Source organism: Equus quagga, unplaced genomic scaffold (genome assembly GCF_021613505.1).
Source record: "Equus quagga isolate Etosha38 unplaced genomic scaffold, UCLA_HA_Equagga_1.0 146_RagTag, whole genome shotgun sequence".
Lineage (NCBI taxonomy): Eukaryota > Metazoa > Chordata > Mammalia > Perissodactyla > Equidae > Equus > Equus quagga.
In genome coordinates this window covers 10,280,916-10,299,396 of record NW_025796728.1, presented here as the reverse complement: position 1 = coordinate 10,299,396, position 18,481 = coordinate 10,280,916, and the positions used below count along the sequence as shown (strand labels likewise).

The following is an 18,481-nucleotide window of genomic DNA, read 5'->3' as shown; positions in this document are numbered from 1 at the left end:
TCCCACAAAGGCCAAACAGAAAACAAGAAGTGTTACTAACGTTTTCTATTTATTCATTAATAAAAAGTGCATAGTACAAGCCCTTTACCCCAATCCAAGTACTCAGTAAAAGATTACAATAAACCCTGGATGGCACAGACATGATTTGTTTGGCATGATTTAAACATTTAAAAACAGCAATTAACATTTAGTACATCACATGACCACTTTTGCCTTTAACAAAGTAATCATCAGACATGGTAACAAATAAATGATTTTTCATTGAGAAATATTATAACGTTAAGAGTAAACCTACTATCGCAACAACAAAAATTTAACTAATTAACTGTAGACTCTCTTCATTTCTCCTTCAAGGTGCTATTTTGGGTCTTAAGTCAAGCTAGTCAAATTTTAGCACAAATTGATTTACAGTGACAGAATTTCATTCAGAGTGATACACAGACTTCCAAGATTTCTTTGAAAATGTAAGACATCTGTAATTCCGTAAACACTATCATATCACACAGCACAAAGATACTAAAAGTAACAATGGAATAGCTGTATTTAATAGTTACTTTGGAAAATCTCTGCAAGTTGTTTAAAATATGACTTGCTGGCCATGGGATAGTGCTTGGATAGGTACATGATAAAATCTTTTACTATACACAGTTCCAATGTTAAATTTTTCCGTATGGAAAGCAAAAGAACGTTATTTTGCATAAAAGAACATTAAACGACTCTAAAACAAAAAAAAATTCTTAATGGCATTTGTGGAACGTTCAAGAGCCAAAAGTGATTAAAATGTGAAGCTTTATCTTTCCTTTTTCCAGATTTAAAAATGACTGTACCCACAGTTCTGGTGAATGTTTACAAGCCAAGTAATGAATAAGGGTGTGCTCAATAAAAAGGCCACATGTAGAAGCTTTAAGAATATAATAGAATAATATAAATTACTAGTTAGGTTAGCAGGAATACTTTAGGTGCAATAGTACACTATCTTTTTCAGGAATGCAGAGAAATTTTACAAGCAAAAAAACCAAGACTATATACTTCACTAAGGAAATTTGTTACCAATTAAACAGATCGTCCATATAGGAAAGGGTTAACATTCTAGATGTAAGGTCAATTAAGTGTAGGTGACAGAAATGAAGAACTAGGAATAAGAATCCAGATTTCTAGGTCTCTAGCTAACACTAGACATTCTGGTTCCATGTCACAGCCACTTTTCAACCAAAGCCAATTCTCGATTATCTGTGAGCTGTAGATTCAGTATCTTTGCCGAGATTAGCTTTCTAGCAGCTTTGAGAACAGACTGTTATGATATATGTGCAAGCCTTCCAAGTTCAGGGGGCAAGGGCAGAAAAAGGAATGCTTATAGGGATTTAGCTCCATCTTATGCCATTCCTGCCCTTTCTGCTTTAAATACGGTAACAGCTGTAGAGATGGGAAGGCTTCCAGTAGGCCACAGCAAGAGCAAAAACCTTAAATTTATGGTGTTCATTTATCCAGGATTTGACTTACCTGTGTTATGATACCCCTCAATTAGCACAAGTAATTAAAAGTAGGTTATATTATTTCAAGAAGTGGAGCACGAAGCCAAGATGTACAAGAGGAATGCAGGCAGTCAGCATTGGATTATATAATGAAATGAAGCCCTTACAATGTTTATGGCCGAGAAGGTAATCATAATAAAGGAGAAAAAAATACCCTATGAGCATCACACAATTGTATCAGAGACTCTATTAAACAGTACAATGATATAGAGAAGTTTATTCAATTCATACAAGTAATTTTTCAGGTCTGTACAGTGAAAAGCTAGACTGATCTAGGGGAAAAAAAATTCTTACATTGATAGCAAAATACCTTCCAGCCCCCATAAATCACCTGCAATCACTTGCTAGGAAAAACTTCCATAACCATGTAGGTCACGCAGACTTTTATGCCATTTGTATTAATTTCCTTTCAAACTGAGCAAAACAATGAAACCTTTTACTTTTTTATACATCTTAAAATTTTACTTATAGTAATGCTCCTCCCCCCCCCCAATCCATCCCATTAACAAACGAGAATGAGATAAGGGTGAGAAAAAGATCCTTGATTGTTTCTCATTTTCCTTCTTTCCCTTGGAGTAAACCAAGAATTCATTAAATCTTTTTTAAAGTCAGAAAGATAACAAAAGACTCAAAATTTTTTCTTCAAAAACAAAATAGAGTAAATATCATTCAAACGTCAGTAACCAAACAGGCCCCAATACAACTTTAAAATAGTTTCACTTAACAGGGAAGTGTTACAACAGAAAAGAAGCTTCCTGAGAGGCACCCATTTTACAAATAAATTATAGCTTAAATTATTACTGTATAGATTATATCTGGCAAAGACAGAAAGAATTAACCTTTCTCCTCCTTTCATAAACCTTGTAAAGCTAGCGTACAGTGGCTTACAAATGTCATATAATGGACTGTAAATCATACACCATATTTAAGTCGTTTAAAGTTTTCTTAGTATTAGACATTTTTATGGGAGTAAAAAACTTAGTGAACAACTATTTCATTTCTTCTCTCCACCTTTTCTAGCCACATAAGCCAGTTGTAGTGGATGACACAGATTTCAGCTGTAACTTGTAAAATATTCCAAAGGCTGCCAAGTCCTAAGAGCTAGAGAAAACTGCCACCCACAAGTAAACTACCAAGGTAAGTGTCTGTACAGTGTGGTTCTAATTTTCTTTAAGACAATCTCAGACAACCCCAAATAACTTTATAAATACCTTATTTAAAAAAAAGCAATTTTAAAACCTATCAAAACTGTTAAAATATTTAAATGCAGAGATCTCAAATTTCCTTCAATCAGGCCAGAAATCATCACAAAAATTATAATCACAGTTACAAATAGAATGAGTGGAATGTTTAAGTTTAGGATAACCAAAAAAGCTCGATGTAACTTTTTTAATATAATCATTTACTCAAATATACTGTAAATAGGAAAGGTGATAAAACAGGAAGCAAAAATCAGCTTGCAAGTGAAATTTCTAGAAGCTCATGAAAACAATACCATCCATATTGCAGATGCAAAAGGAAAAACAGTTCTAATGGGGTTAAGAGTACTCTGGTCATCTTCGTTCTTTTGGTCGTGCAAGGTGGTAACTGTTTTCACTTCCCATATCACAAAGTTAGTCCACAGGAGGGGCTGGTGGATCTTGTCCCTGGCATTAGAAAGAGAGAAATTATGGAACTGACTTCTTAAACCTCAGTGCAACCAATCTAACACATATAGTAAGAACTGAGCACCAATGCTCCCTAGCCTCCCATCGCAAATCATGTACTTATTTGAACTTTTCAGATGTTTCTGCACAAAGGAACACTAGATTAACATTGTGATTCACCAACATTTGTCTCCTTCTTCCCTATGGCATGGAAGAAAGGGAAATGACTGCTCTCGCTGACAGCTCCAGAGGTGATCTTTAAACAAATAAAGGTAGTCCCATCTCTCTGGCTAAGGTGCCTGGCTGAGCGCAGTAGAATCGAAGCGAAGCCAGAGACTTGTTTCTCGCTACAGAATGTCAGTGAGGAAGCGTGTGGCTCCAGCTGCTATTGGCAGCCATCCTATGATCACAAGGGGAGCCCACCTTGGAATGAAAATGGTGGTATGGCAAAAGAAACTGGGTCTTTGGTGACACTGCTAAACTTTCTAAACACTAACCCTACCTCTGGATTTTCTGATGTGTAAACCAATAAAGCCATTGATTTAAACCAAGTTGAGCTGGTTCTTATTACTTGCAATAGAAAGTATCCGAACTGTGAAGGAAACATTAGAGCTCTTAGGGATCTTCAGGAAGATTCCATTTATTTACTCTGACATGCTTGAGGAGACCCTAGTTGAGGGTGATCAATTTTTCTACTTGGAATTAGTCAATAGTTTTCTTCTTTATGCCTACGGCAGGGGGACTATTATTCCTAGAGCCGCCAGTCTACAATGAACTAAGGCCCAGGGGATTGTAATCTTGCATTTCTGTCACTTTTAATGGCTTCTAAGTCAGCTTATTAAGGTGGATTTCTTTGCTCCAAACACTGAAGAACTTGCTCTTTGATATGAAAGTAATAAAAACTATACATAGAAAGTAAGAAAAAAAAGGCTAAGGAAAAAGTACTTTATCAAGACAAAATGCAACCTGCTTTAGGGATACCCCCCTCTCCAAGAAACCAAAAATGAATTTAAGGCTTTTTATATAGTGCTAATGATGCCTTCTTTCTTAATTAAAGTCAGCATGCTACATATCTAAATGTTCTAAGAAAACCAAAGCACTGACCAGTTAACATCGCACATTTGCTTTTTCCTATGTAAGAAATTACTCTAACTAAACTTCTTCCTAATATTAACACACAAGATTGGGGAAACAAAGCAATTATTTTAGGAATTCACGTGGTGAAGGTTGGAGAAGGGAATTACAGGAATAATTTGGCGTTCAAGTGAATCCATCACAGAAATATTTTTAAAGAGATAATATCCAAATCAAATGGAAAAGAAAACACATAAATACTGGCTCTAAAAATGTTTCAAAGGAATCCTTTATAGAGGTTCTATTCAAAATAGTACTGAAAACTCCCAATGGGGCCCCTTTATCATATTTTTCATTTGAAAGGTTCTAAAAATGGTTGTAATCATAAGTATCAGGACTTATTAACATGAATGATGCCCACCTCTCCTTTTGCCAGCTCAGCTGATCTATTGTGATGCAGAAGTAGAACAATGAGTTTGAAAGAAATAGGATGGGAAAACAAGAGGAAAACAGGATTTAGCCAGACAGGCTCAGGTCTCTACTGTATTTAATAGCTATGACAGAAGGAGAGAAAATGAAGAAGGGGGAAAACATCTGAACTGCCACTACTAAGAGAATTTAGGGAGCTGGACGCATGAGAGGCAAAGGATCAACTGTGAGGTGGACAGAAGTGGGAAGTGGAGGACTGAGATTTGAGAAATACTGCTGTGCATTATGAACTGGATCATTTTTTATGTTTCTCAAGTGCATAAAGATTGGAATTCATTTAGTTTGGGGCTACTAGTCTGAGCTTCTTTCTATATGTAACTCCATGAAGACTAAGTGATTTGGGCTTGCAAGATATACTAGGACTACATAGGAAGAACTTACTCCATGAGTTAAATCTTTTGCTAACTCAGATATTTCAGTCTAAACAAACTCCTCCCCCTTCCCAGACCATACCCGTGCCCCCACATAAATGGATTTCTAATCCACAACACTTACATTATGAGGACTGGTTGGTTTTCCAGTCAGGTTGGATCCTCTTAGATTAGGAGGTCTCAGGAGAAACAAGATCACTGCAATAACCATCCAGGCCATCAAGATCATGGTAATACTGATGCCATTATCACCAGAGGGTCCTGGTACTAAAGACAAACAAAAAAAGGTATTCACAACAAAAACTGTAGCATGATCATGATTGTAATGTTGTTAGATAAATGTAAAAACAAATTCTGATATTTAAATGTTAACTTCAAAAACTGTACTAACGTGAAAAATTGTATTAATAATTTTTTTTGAAGATTTTATTTTTTTCCTTTTTCTCCCCAAAGCCCCCCAGTACATAGTTGTATATTCTTAGTTGTGGGTCCTTCTAGTTGTGGCGTGTGGCACGCCGCCTCAGCGTGGTCTGAGGAGCAGTGCCATGTCCGCGCCCAGGATTCAAACGGATGAAACCCTGGGCCGCCTGCAGTGGAGTGCCCGAACTTACCCACTCGGCCACGGGGCCAGCCCCTGGATTAATAATTTTAAGAAGTGCAATTACGAAGTATTACAGCTTCAATTTCCCTTTCCTCCTGTGAGAAAATCTAAATGGTAAATGGTGTAAAATAGTCATAAGCCAAAGCCTATTAAATAAAGATTTTAATAGTGTAGTAGCTCTTAATATTTTGGAGTAACAGAATTCTTTGAGAATCTGATAAAAATTAAGAACCTTTCCACTATAAGAATCCATATATACACATTCAACGATTTTGCACATAAGTGTGAAAGGTTCATGGACCCACAAAGCCACCAATCCATGGATATATTGAGATCTACACAACCCAGGCTAAGACCACCTGATATACAGTAAAGGCACTCTACTTTAGAAGGGGGAAATTATGCATTTTACTCACAGCAGCAGTATAAAAAAATAACTTAAGGAAAAGCGAACATCATCTGGGTTGTATAATATATAAATTAAAGATCATTTTAATGATATTTCAACCAAAGAGATATTTGGCCTTCTTTTTTGCAAAAAGAAGTTGGATTCAAATCTAGCTATTTTAAAGTCTATGCATTTATCAAGAGAAAAGAGTCGGGGGGGAGGTGTGTGTGTAGGTTATCAGTCTTTCCCAGCTCCTTAAGGCAGCCGTATCTTATTTAATTCAGAATAACAAGTACCTAGCACAGTGCCTGACCCATGGTATGAACTTAGTCAATTTCTAATAAATGAAACAGATTTTTTATTGAAGTATATTAGAGTACTCAATTGTCAGAAATGAGAATTATAGAAGATCAGATTTCTAAAGAAAAACATAGTATCTCTAGATGGTTACTAAAATAGCCTGTCAAGATTACGACTGATTTTGGTCTCCCTGCCTCAGGAAAACATAAAAGAAATCCAAACAAGATGATGGAATTAAGGGGATATATTGTATTGAGGTCCATGGGCCCAGGCACACTCCCAAAAAAGGAAAGGAAATGGGTAGCACTGCTGAGGCCAAAGCGTTAGTGACCAAAGGGGACAAAGTCAAGCAAAGAGCTGAGCTGGCCCAAGAGTTGGCTAGGAATGCAGCCTCTGTTCCAACCCAATCACTTCTCCAGAAACAGCTAACACAGTACTCAGGGTCACCAAAGTTTGCATTACTTATCACACAATACATTCGCATTTTTTTCTCTATATATCCATATCCACTCCTTTCCTTGTTCCCTCCTATTATACTAAATGAGCCTCCCTTCATAACTAAGACCAGTTTCTCCACTTGAGTTTTGGATCCCATTGTTCTTGCAGAGATCTGTCCAGTATCCTCTCTCTCTTGTGTATTCAACACCCCCTTCTCCACTGCAGCCATCCCATGATCACTTACTGGGGAAAAAAGATCCCTCCCTCAACCCCTTTCCCTGTCCAACTTTTAAACCTAACATCTGGAGAGCTGTCTACATTTACTGTCTACATTTCTCTGCCTCCCATTCACTCCTCTGCTTGGTGTCTACCTCCATCATCACTCAAACAGCTCTTCAAAAGGTCACCTATGACACCTCCATGCTGCTAAGTCTAATGGGTAATTTTTAGTCCACTTTTTCCATGATCATCCTTTCCTTTTAAAAACACTTTCGTCCCTTGAAATGATGTGTGCCACATGTCTTCTGTGCCATTACCACTGCCTGATTTCCTTTCTAACACTTAGCCACTCCTTTACATGCTCATTTTCCTCTCCCTGGCTTTTAAAATTTGGAATTCCTCATGGTCAATTTTAGGTTCCCTTCTCTTCTTGCTCTATACACAATCATCCTCACCTTTGGCTTCATTTACCTTCTATATCCAGATCACATCTAAATTTATACCCAGCCCTGACTCCTCTGAACTCCACACCCAAATATCCACTATCTATCTACAACAATAGTTTTCTATTTTTTTTGGTCTTCGAAGCATCAACAGTTCTTAAACTGTGCTATACAATAGAGCCAATCGGCAGCTTCTTAAAAATACAAATAACCAAATCCACTTAATATACCCAGTATCCCAAACTAAAATCATGAGCATCTCCCCCTGCCCAGTCTTCATGCCCCACCAAACTGGGTCTCCATTCATCCTGCTGCCTAGGCCAGAAACCTACGAAAACACCTTTTGTTCTCTCCCAATGACCTTTATTTAATCTATCAGGATGTTTCTGTACATTTTACTTCCTAAATATCACTCAAATCTGTCTACTTCTAGCTCCACTCCTACACTTGTTCAAGCTACCATCACCTCTTGTCTGGTCTATTGCGATGGCCCCTTAACTGATCTCCACATACTTGCTCTTGCCTCCTCTAATTCTGTCCTCTCTATACTGTTGCAAGGGTGATGTTTTTCAAAAGAGCAAATACTATCTGTTGATTTTATTACTAAATAATAGCTAAAACTTGAGTGGTTACCTTGAACCAGGAATTATCTCTCAAACCTTTTTTTTGTTTTGTTTTGTTGAGGAAGATTGGCTCTGAGCTAACATCTGTGCCATTCTTCCCCTATTTTGTATGTGGGACCCTGCCATAGCATGGCCTGACAAACAGTATGTACATCGGTGCCCAGGATCTGACCCTGCAAACCCGGGGCCCTCAAAGCAGAATGCACAAACTTAATCACTCGGCCACGGGGCTGGCCCCATCTCTTAACTTTTTGATATTCTTTGCAAGTAAAAGATCCTGAAGCTTCAGAGAGTTAAGCCTCAGGTTGAAAATTCAGTAATTCATATTTCTAGGCAAAGCAGTCCTGACAAAATGCCCACTCCTTTTTAAGACTCCCATAGTGATAATATGATTCTTAGTTCCCTGTAACTGTTTCCTAGCTTGGTTCCTATTGCAGCCTTTCCTTCCTGCATATTGCTGCTAGAAAAGTCTGCTGAAAACACTGCTCTTAACACATCTCTGCTGACCAACCCAGTGACTCACTCTCCACTGCCTACTGTTTCAACTCGGAACTCTTCAGCCTGGCCTTTCCACATATGATCTGGCCCTAACTCATCAATATTCATCAATATTAACTCTGACCATTTCTCAGAAAATGCATCCTCTGCTCTAGTCAACCCGATACCTTCTTCTTTCTTTAGTCAGTGTTCACATCAGAATAGCCTGTGATGATATCAACACCACCGATTCTAAGGCCCTGCCTCAAACCATCTAACTCAGGAGCAGCTGAGGGGTGGGGTCAGATAGCAACAATATTTTAAAAGCTTTCCAAAGGAATCTGATGTAATAGATCAATGCTAGTTTGGCTGACAGCATTTGCCAACTTGGCAAACTCAGTCCTTCTGCAGTACTCATTATTTTTCTGTCTGGCAAGTTCTTACAACTAACCTCCATTTATTCACCTATATCCTACATCCCTCTCTCTTCTGTAAAAATCTCCATTTCGTCCACCCACTCTCTCCTCTGTCTTCCCTGGACTAGGGCAGCACTTCCAGTTTGAAGGAATAGTTTCCTATTTCTCCTAATTAGGTCATTAACTTTTTAAGAACTGAGACCACCTCATAGCTGTTTGACTCTGTCACCTCTTAGCTATATAATCTCTGTGCCTCTGTGAAATGGAAATATTACCATCATTTCTTAGAGTAGTTGTGAAGATCAAAATGGTCAGTACATGAAAAGCAGTTGAGCACAGCGCCTGGTACACAATAAACATTATTCAATAAACATTAGCCATTACCAGTCTTAGGATCAACTAGAGCACAGAAATTTTACAATGATGCAAATTATTATGAATCTCAATTAAAAAAATTTTTTTAAATAAAAAAGAAAGATAAATTTATCCTAGCTACTAGAAGGGAAGAACGAAAGTATGGGACAAATTCTGAATTAAAAAAAACTGGAAACAAACCTAAATATCTGCCAAGAGTATCTGAATAATAAATTATGGTATATCCGTGTAACAGAATATTATGAAGCTATAAAGAATGTTGAGGGAAGTAAGTCTCCATGAGATATGCTATTTTGTGACAGAAACAAAAGGAGATGAAAAAAAGTGTATATACAGAAGGGAGGGCAAATAATGTGTATTCTGCTTGTACATGCATATGGGAATTCAGGAAAGATACACAGAAGGCTAATATGTTGCTTAATGATGGGGATACATTCTGAGAAATGCGTTATTAGGTAATTTTACCATTGTGTAAACATCATAGAGTGTACTTGCACAAACCTAGATGGTACAGCCTACTACACACCTAGGCTATATGCTACTAATCTTCTTTGTTTTTTTTTTTTTTTAAAGATTTTATTTTTTCCTTTTTCTCCCCAAAGCCCCCCGGTACATAGTTGTATATTCTTTGTTGTGGGTTCTTCTAGTTGTGGCATGTGGGACGATGCCTCAGCGTGGTTCGACGAGCAGTGTCATGTCCGCGCCCAGGATTCGAACCAACGAAACACTGGGCCGCCTGCAGCGGAGCGCGCGAACTTAACCACTCGGCCACGGGGCCAGCCCCTATATGCTACTGATCTTATGGGACCACCAGTGTATGTGCAGTCTGTCATTGGTGAAACAACATTATTCGGTGCATGACTATAATGCCTAGAGATATGATCTGGGTAGATGGGAGAATATGAGAAGGAAGATAACTTTTCACTGTACATTAATTAACTCGATTTTTGAACCATATGCAAAAAATTAAATGAATGGAATTAAACAAAAAACACAGTCCTAAAATATCTTGGAGTTGGAGGTACTGGGCACCTGAACTGACTTAGACTTCTTGAAATATTCAGGAACAGGGATGAATGGGGTCACTGTAAGCTTTCTGGGATTATTCACAGCCCCTATGACAAGACCCACTTTTTCATGAGTCTCAGAATAGGTGGGCTACTCAAACACTCTGATACTGCATGCAGCCAATACAAACAAATATTAGGAGCAGCGATTTTAAAAAGTCAATAGAGAGAGGTGAATGGGCCTTTAAATGATCTGGCCACTGTGATTCTTATTGTCATAACTTTTTGGCACTTATTAATACTAAGGGGCACAATCACAGGAGGAATATACAATCTGTTCTCTCACTGCCTGGAACTTATTTGCCTTAAGAGGGTAAATACATATTACTCTATGGTCTGGAAAGAAGTCAAATCATGAAAATGTAAAAGGACTTTGTACACCAGAATACAGAGTTCCATTTTGCTTAAGAATTCAGTCTTTGGTTACAAGAAAAGGTGAGTAGTACAAATAAGATGCCAAATGGAATATTCATGATGAAGCTATTAACTTAGCTGGACACCAGGAAGATGAAAGAGCAGAGAGGGAGACTCTAACAGCTGGCAGATCCTGAGGGCTGATTTCTATAAGCTTATATATGTTTTCAGTGGAAAAAGTAGAAATAAAACAGCAGTGAAAGTGCATAATGCACCAATAGACTTTAACCCTGTGATTTTTGGGTTATATACAGTAATTACAATATCCTCAGTACAACTACCCATTTTCAAGCTGATTTACTCCAAAATTAAGTTAGAAATAGAGCTGGTTTCCATACAACTCTTTACTTGAAACGCAGTCTTTCAGAAGAGTGAGCAGACTTGTTTTATACTGCTCTAGAGAACAAAACTATGGGCAGACATCACAAGGAAGTGGAATTTAGCTCAACATAAAGAATCACGCAGCAACTAGATCTGCTAATAGACTGCAACTAGATTCTGCTACCACATGAAGTAATGAGCTCCATATTCAATTAAATTCATCTCCAATACATGCAACACACCATGGCAGGCACAATGTGTACTGTGATATCACAATACAATAAGAAATACATATATTTGGTTTTCATCTTGGTTCCTGGCACAAAGCTCCTAAAACCCTTGGAACTTCCTGAGTGGCAGGGGTGAAAAGAACATCTTTTGTTATTCATAATAAACCTCTTTCAACCATACCTGAGTTTATGCTAATGAGGTGACTCTTGGTGAGCCCCTAGATAGCTTCAGGATAGGGGCTGGTTGACAGAGTTTGACCATGTGATGGAGGGTTGGAACTTTCAGCTCTACTCCTTGACTTCCAGGGAAAGGAGAGGGGCTGGAGATGGAGTTAATCACCAATTGCCAAAGATTTACCCATTCATGCCTATGGAATAGAACCTCCATAAAACCCCTCAACAATGGGGTTCAGAGGCCTTCCTGATTGGTGAATACATGGAGGTGCTGGGAGGGTGGCACACCCAGAGAGGGCATGGAAGCTCTGCACAGTCCTTCCCCCGATACCTTGCCCTATGCATCTCTTCCATTTGACTGTTCTTGAGTTGTATCCTTCATAATAAACTGGTAATAGTAAGTAAACTGTGTTCCTGAGTGCTGTGAGTGATTCTAGCAAATTATTGAACCTGAGAAGGGGGCCATGGGAACTCTTGATTAATATATATTTTATGAAAACAGCATAAAGCTCATTGGGGAAATTCAGAATACAGAGAAAAGTAATTCTATCACCCAAAGGTAACAACTGCTTAAACCATTTAAAGAAATGGCTGTCAGATTTCTACCAAATGCGAAAAGAACTAGGGGAAAAAAACTGGCCAACATGACTAAAGTAATATTCAAGCTCTAGAGCTTTGCCTTACATTTGGATTAAGGAAGTAAAATTTCACTCACAGAAATAGGAGTATATTTGGTTTACAGGTGGGGCTGGTTAAAGGGTCACAAATACCACAAATGTAATAAACACTTGTTCTCCCATATGGAGTTCAAAAAGATTATTTTCAACTAGGAGAACAGGTTTTAGTTTACCTGGCTGAGGCAAAAACTTGAGCTACTTATCAGAGGGCACACTGTAGATGGGCACAGTTGGATGCCCACACTGTAGATGAATGATACTGAGGAAGGAAAATAAAGAAATCTGGAGCAGAGTAACCACCAACCATCATCCCAACAACCTGCTACAGTGTCTGCACATTACCATTACCTTCTTGTCCAAAGGCATATAATTATTGTCCTTTTGCACCAATGGACTATGTTCTGACAAAATTTCTACTTTAGGCTAGGCACTGTACTAGCTCCTATTTCTGTAAGGTTTTTTATTTACAGAATTTGATGGGGGGGTGCCTAGTTCACACAGTAATAACAATAATTAATAATGTAATAACAAGCCCCTTTATAATGGTACATTACTGTGTTTTGTTTTAGTTTCACATATATAATAAAGTGGAGCTCAGCCCCAGAGATGTTAAGTATTAGCAACTAGCCTTTTAATAAATGCAATTTGGCAATATGTCAAAAGCCTTAAAATGTGCAAAGGATATTTGTTCAAGTATTATTTATAATAGCAAGAAATATATTGGCAAACTAAGATTCCAACAAAAGGGAATTATTTAAACACTGGTGCATTTTCATAATGGATTATTATTTAGTCAGTAAATATTTTTAAGATAAATACATATTGACATATTCATAATACAGTAGTGAAAAACAACACATACAAAGTGATCCCCTTTTTCTAAGTGTAAATGAAATCTAATTGTGCCGGGCTTCACCATCCTGTGAATGTCACATTTCCATTCTTACAGTCAAATTATTACAGCACAAGACTGAACTGGCTTAAATGTTTGTTATTATTTTCCCTCAAAGTATCCCTCAAGTTATTTCTGTCTTGAAAAAGGTGGCTTCACATCATGGATGCCAAGTTTGTCAGCTACACTCACCATGCAGGACACATCTTCCTGCTCTGATTCTCACTTTACCATCACCACTGTCCAGAAAGCCACAGGGAGAAACCTCCCCTCTGCCCAGGCCCTCTTGAAAATGCTAATGTTGGAGCCAAAGGAAAGACTCCACAGGCTCCCAAAGCTTCCAAACCTTGGGACAGAATGTCCTTCTTCCTTCACTCAGAAGTTCTCACAGCTACCAATGGACGCAAATAGATGCTATGGAAAGGGAGGAGGGTTTGTACTGGCAGTCTCAATGTTCCAGTTCAACCAGACAAAAGTGGCTTGTTACACATAAATTTGCCAAGAAAAAGGTCTGGAACCGTTTATACCAAGTTGTCAACAGTGGTTATCTTTTAGTATTCTGGAAGTTTTTCCTTTTCTTTTTTGTTTATTTGTGATTTTATAATTTTCTTCAATGAATAGGGTTTGTTTTTGAGGCAGGAAAAAAACCAATTTTTTAAGTTAAAAAATTAAATATTTAAGTAGGAAATATATTACTGAGAACCATTTCCTTAAAAAGCAACCTGTAAGAATAATTTCTGTCTCATCTTCACAGTCATCTGGCCTCTAATTCTGCCCCCAACGCCAAGCCTCCTCCTGTCCCATTGTTACTTACATTCCTGAAGACATTCTGTGTCTGTGCAGTAGGACTGGGACTGCCTCAACTACAACAAATAAGAAAAAAGGAAAGTTAGCCACTGGACTTAACCAAAAATGGATACTAGTTATCAGAAAAATGTTTTGTTTTTTAGTGAATGCTACCACATATAAATTGTACCTTCAAAATCAGACACAAACACAGAATACGTTGAGAGGCTGTTCAGTTTTGGGGGATTTTGTTCTACTCAAAATAATTTTCAAATATACTGTGATCTAGTGCAATTCACCTATTTAAACTAAGGACAGATACTCCTGCTGCCACACGTTTTAGACTTTCCAAAGGAAAAGTGCTAAACTGTAGAGGAAAGCTACTAGAAAGAGAGTAAACTTTGTTAATGAGATTTTTTTCTCAATGAAAGTTAGAAACAGAGAAACAAGAGATTATATTGTAGAAAATGCACCTTTGAAAGGAAGGAACATAATTTTTTTTCCTCTTTGCTTACATCTTCATCAACAGTGGGTGAATAAATAAGAAACTAATAAAAATGGCTACCACAGGGGTTGAGGGTAGGATGGAGGAGTAGAGCAGACTCTGACAGAGATGGGAGCTAAAGATTTCAATGTTCATCTTTTTACATAATTTTAGAGCCATGTGATGATCAATTTTATAAAGAAAATTAAACAGAAAAAACCTACCTATCAATAAACATACATCATCCTTTTATGAATGTTCACCCAATGCTGAGGGCTTTGAGGATGTTTAGAAATGATAATCTTATAAATCTTAAAATAGAGATGACTACACAGTAAAGCGAATAAGGAGCATGCGACTTTTCAATTCAGCCTCATTACTTTATAATGACACCCCTTCTCTCCATTAAAGCAGTAACTCGTCACCTGCAATTGTTTGGGGAAGCAATTACAGAGCAGTCATGCTTACTTAGCTGGTTAAACATAGGCTCTGCAGAAAGACAGACTTCAATTTAAAGTCTGTCTCTGCAACTTCCTGTATTTTCAAGACCTTAGGCAAGTTCTTTAACACATCCAAGCTTTAGTTTGCTCATCTGGTAAAGTGGGGATAATATTACCTATAATTGAGTACTAATGAGGATTAAAATAGAGATGCATGTGACATGTAGAATCAACCCAAGAAATGTTAGCTATTATTACTCCTGTGCCACACAAATTATGACCTCATCTAAACAATTATTGAAATTAACTAAACAAATCACTTTTTAAATTGTTTTCTAAGATGATCAGGCTTGCTTTCGTGTACCACTAAAAGTAGTCCTATTTGAATTAGAATGGGAAAACAGATCCTAATTAATATAAAATTATGCTGCCCTTTCTAAATATGCAAGAAATCAACCCAAAAACTCTTTAAAAATATACATTCTAAAGAAATTGAAAAGAAGACTACTAGACCCTTTGGTCACAAAATGGAACTGACAAGTCTCTTAAAATGAATATACTTAAGTTTTATTTATTATGTCCCAATAATGATGTATACACAGTACAAAAATTCAAAAGTACAAAATGGTACTCTGTGCAAGGTAAATCTCCCATTTTCTCCTGTCCCTCAGCCTTGCCAGCACTCGGTTTTCTCGTGAATCTCTCTAGAGATGTTCTTATACTTTTATAAGCACATATATTTTTCCCCATTACTCTTCCACTTCCAAGTAGCATTGCAGAGAAGGTAAAACAAAAAGCGATTTATTAGGTAAAAAGGTCTTTGGATTGAAGAAGAACCACCTAATCACTTAAGATATCAAATAACGAGCAAAAATAACTTTCCTACTCAATTAATTATCCTGGGTTTAATCTTTAGCAATGATATAGCATATCCCAAAATCTATAGCTGTGATATAAACAACCAATAAATTATCAGTTCATTGTACGTTATGTAATAAAATGCCGGCCTTGCCTTTTGGCTATAGTTCTATTTGTTCTTGTCTCAAGGTCTGACTTGCGGGTTACCTGTAGCTCAGTGATATCTATAAATTACATGATTTCCATGTAAAAAGCCCAAAAATCTTTATACATCTATTTCCTCGCAAATCTACTGCCATGTAGGGCCATGTCACCAGCTCCTTCCTCATGCCTCCATCAGTCCCGCCCTCCTTTTCCAGTGTGAGTCTACCAGATGCTCACTGTTCTTTTTTCTCCTCCCTGTGACTATCCAGGGCTGGGTTTCACCACACTCCCTTGTAGTGGGTTTATCGTCTACAGCAGGAGTCGCTAAACTACAACCTGCAGGCTGGAGGCCTATTTTTATAAATAGTTTTCCTGAAACATAGCCACATCCATTCATTTACATATTGTTGCTTTCACTACAACAGCTGAGTTGAGATGGTGCCATAGAGACCCCAAGCCTTAAACATTTACTATGTGGCCCATAAATCACTGAATACTGCTGATAATGACATCAAGTTAAAAATACCTAAGAAATACACATGGGATAAGAGATAAAACATAAATATTTGTGTAGCTATATAAAAATGTTTGTTTATAAATGTGAGATGCTCATTAATTGTCTAGTTATAATACAACAATCATTTATTCACTCACTCATTCAAAATATTTACTGAATGCCTACTTTTGCCAAGGGTAATTCCAGGCACTGGGGCTATGGTGTGAAAAAGACAAAGTTTGTATGTACTCTTACAGACCACACAGTCTTGTGAGGGAAATCAGACAATTAACAAGTATATTATAAAAATGTCAGAGAGCCACGCAGAGACCAAAAATAGGATGGCATGATTGGCAGCAGCCACTTTAAATTAGGCGAGAGAGGCAGTAACACTTAAGGGGATATCTACATGACAGCAAAGATCAAGGGGATGAGCATTGTGGGCATTCCAGGTGGAATAAACAACTAGGAAAGGCCCCTAGGTGAAAACGGGCCCATGAGTTGGTGATGAGGAACCACAAAGCCACTGCAGCTGGAGCGTATGAGCCACGCTACTTAGCTGTTGTATTTAGTCCATCGCAGAACCAACGCTCTCTACATATGCTCAGATCATCAGTTTGCTGTTAAGGTCGTTTGTCTGCCTGCCTCTAATGCTAAGACATACCAATACATAACAGATACCTATATGTTTTATCAATGTGAAATAGGAATACTTTCTCAAGATATTTGAAATATATTTAAATACAAATATATCTTAATATGTTAAAATTTACAAATTATATCACATTTTAAGTGATTTATAACAAATAACTTATAATTTATATCACATATTACATAACAAAAATAACATTACAGAATACTTAGAAATTAATGTGGACTAACTCACTGCCCTAACGCAATTATCATGAACATGTATTCTTTTCTAGTCTGTAGCACATTCACATAATACATGTACATAAGTACAATTATTATAATAACAAATATTTACTGGGAACTTGCATGTGATAGTACTATACTAGGAACTTTAACTTGTCTTATTTAACCGTCACAACCACTGGCGGGAGGCAGGTGCCTACTTTACTGATGAAGAAACTTGAGCTTGGGAGAGGTTAGATAATTTATATCCAGTACTAACTCCAATATCTAAATTCTTAATCACAATTCCACTCTACTTTACAAAAATCTTGTATTATTAATTTTAGTGAACATATCATTAGCGTGAAACAACCACAATTTTGAATGGTTACAAAATACTCCAGTGAGTTGAGGTACTACATAATTGAACTGAAGCAAATTCAGAGTAAAATGAAAATGAAAATGACCATGGGTGTAGTTACTCAACAGTCTCTAAGACCAACACAGCCGATGTTTTCCTTCAGCACTAAAAGAGAGCTCTCTCCCTTTAGCTGTCACTAGGAGGAGGAGTAGGCTTCCCTTTGGGACTATGATAAAAAACGGTAATGTATAATCTGTCCTGCTATACAAGTTTCTAGAAAATCAATCGACTCACATACAGTTGGTAAACAGAGAAACTGTCAGTTCAATGTGGAAGCTGTGTTGGTTCATAAGTGATTTTTCCTAGGTAAGAGAAGCCAGAAGAGTGGAAGCTAAACTATGACTTTCAAGCAGGAAACGAAAAAGCCCTTAGCTCATGCTGTGCTGGCAGGAGCCCTTTCAGCTTTAAGAAAATTAAAGTAAGTGCCCCCCCACCCCCCCACCCCACACACACACAGAAACACAACCAAGACTAAGAAGAATTATTCATTGGGATCTTGCTCTTTTGGCTGGTCTTCTATGGGTTCCCGCCTACAATCTTCATGTTCACAAGCAGGCAACACTGCAGGCTCTGAATAACGGGGCACCAAAGTATCATGACCACATTCCTAGTCCCAGACTTGGTGTTTTTTCCAAACCAGTGTGTTGGAATGCATAGTTAGTATGTCAGATTTAAACACTTATGATGGGTAAATTATAGTCTTTGAAGAATTCAAAAACCATTTATTTAGTAAAACAAGAGAATCTCACTGTTTGGATGGAATTCTTTAAACAGAGAGGCCTAATTTACAATTACTCTCAGTTTTTTCTTGACTTATTTGGAGAATACAG

At 37.5% G+C, this 18,481-nt stretch overlaps 1 protein-coding gene across 1 annotated transcript in view; it reads right to left on the bottom strand.

The window, feature by feature from the left end:
* Positions 1 to 30: 30 nt before the first annotated feature.
* LOC124232965 (small integral membrane protein 14) overlaps positions 31 to 18,481 on the bottom strand; it is a 59,255-nt gene continuing 40,804 nt past the window's right edge. Inside the window, exons 3-5 of the mRNA XM_046649933.1 lie at positions 13,982 to 14,030; positions 5,237 to 5,379; positions 31 to 3,178 (exon numbers count right to left, since the gene is read on the bottom strand). Coding sequence (XP_046505889.1) covers positions 3,146 to 3,178; positions 5,237 to 5,379; positions 13,982 to 14,030 — 225 coding nt within the window. The 3' untranslated portion in view covers positions 31 to 3,145. The remainder of the gene's footprint in view (positions 3,179 to 5,236; positions 5,380 to 13,981; positions 14,031 to 18,481) is intronic.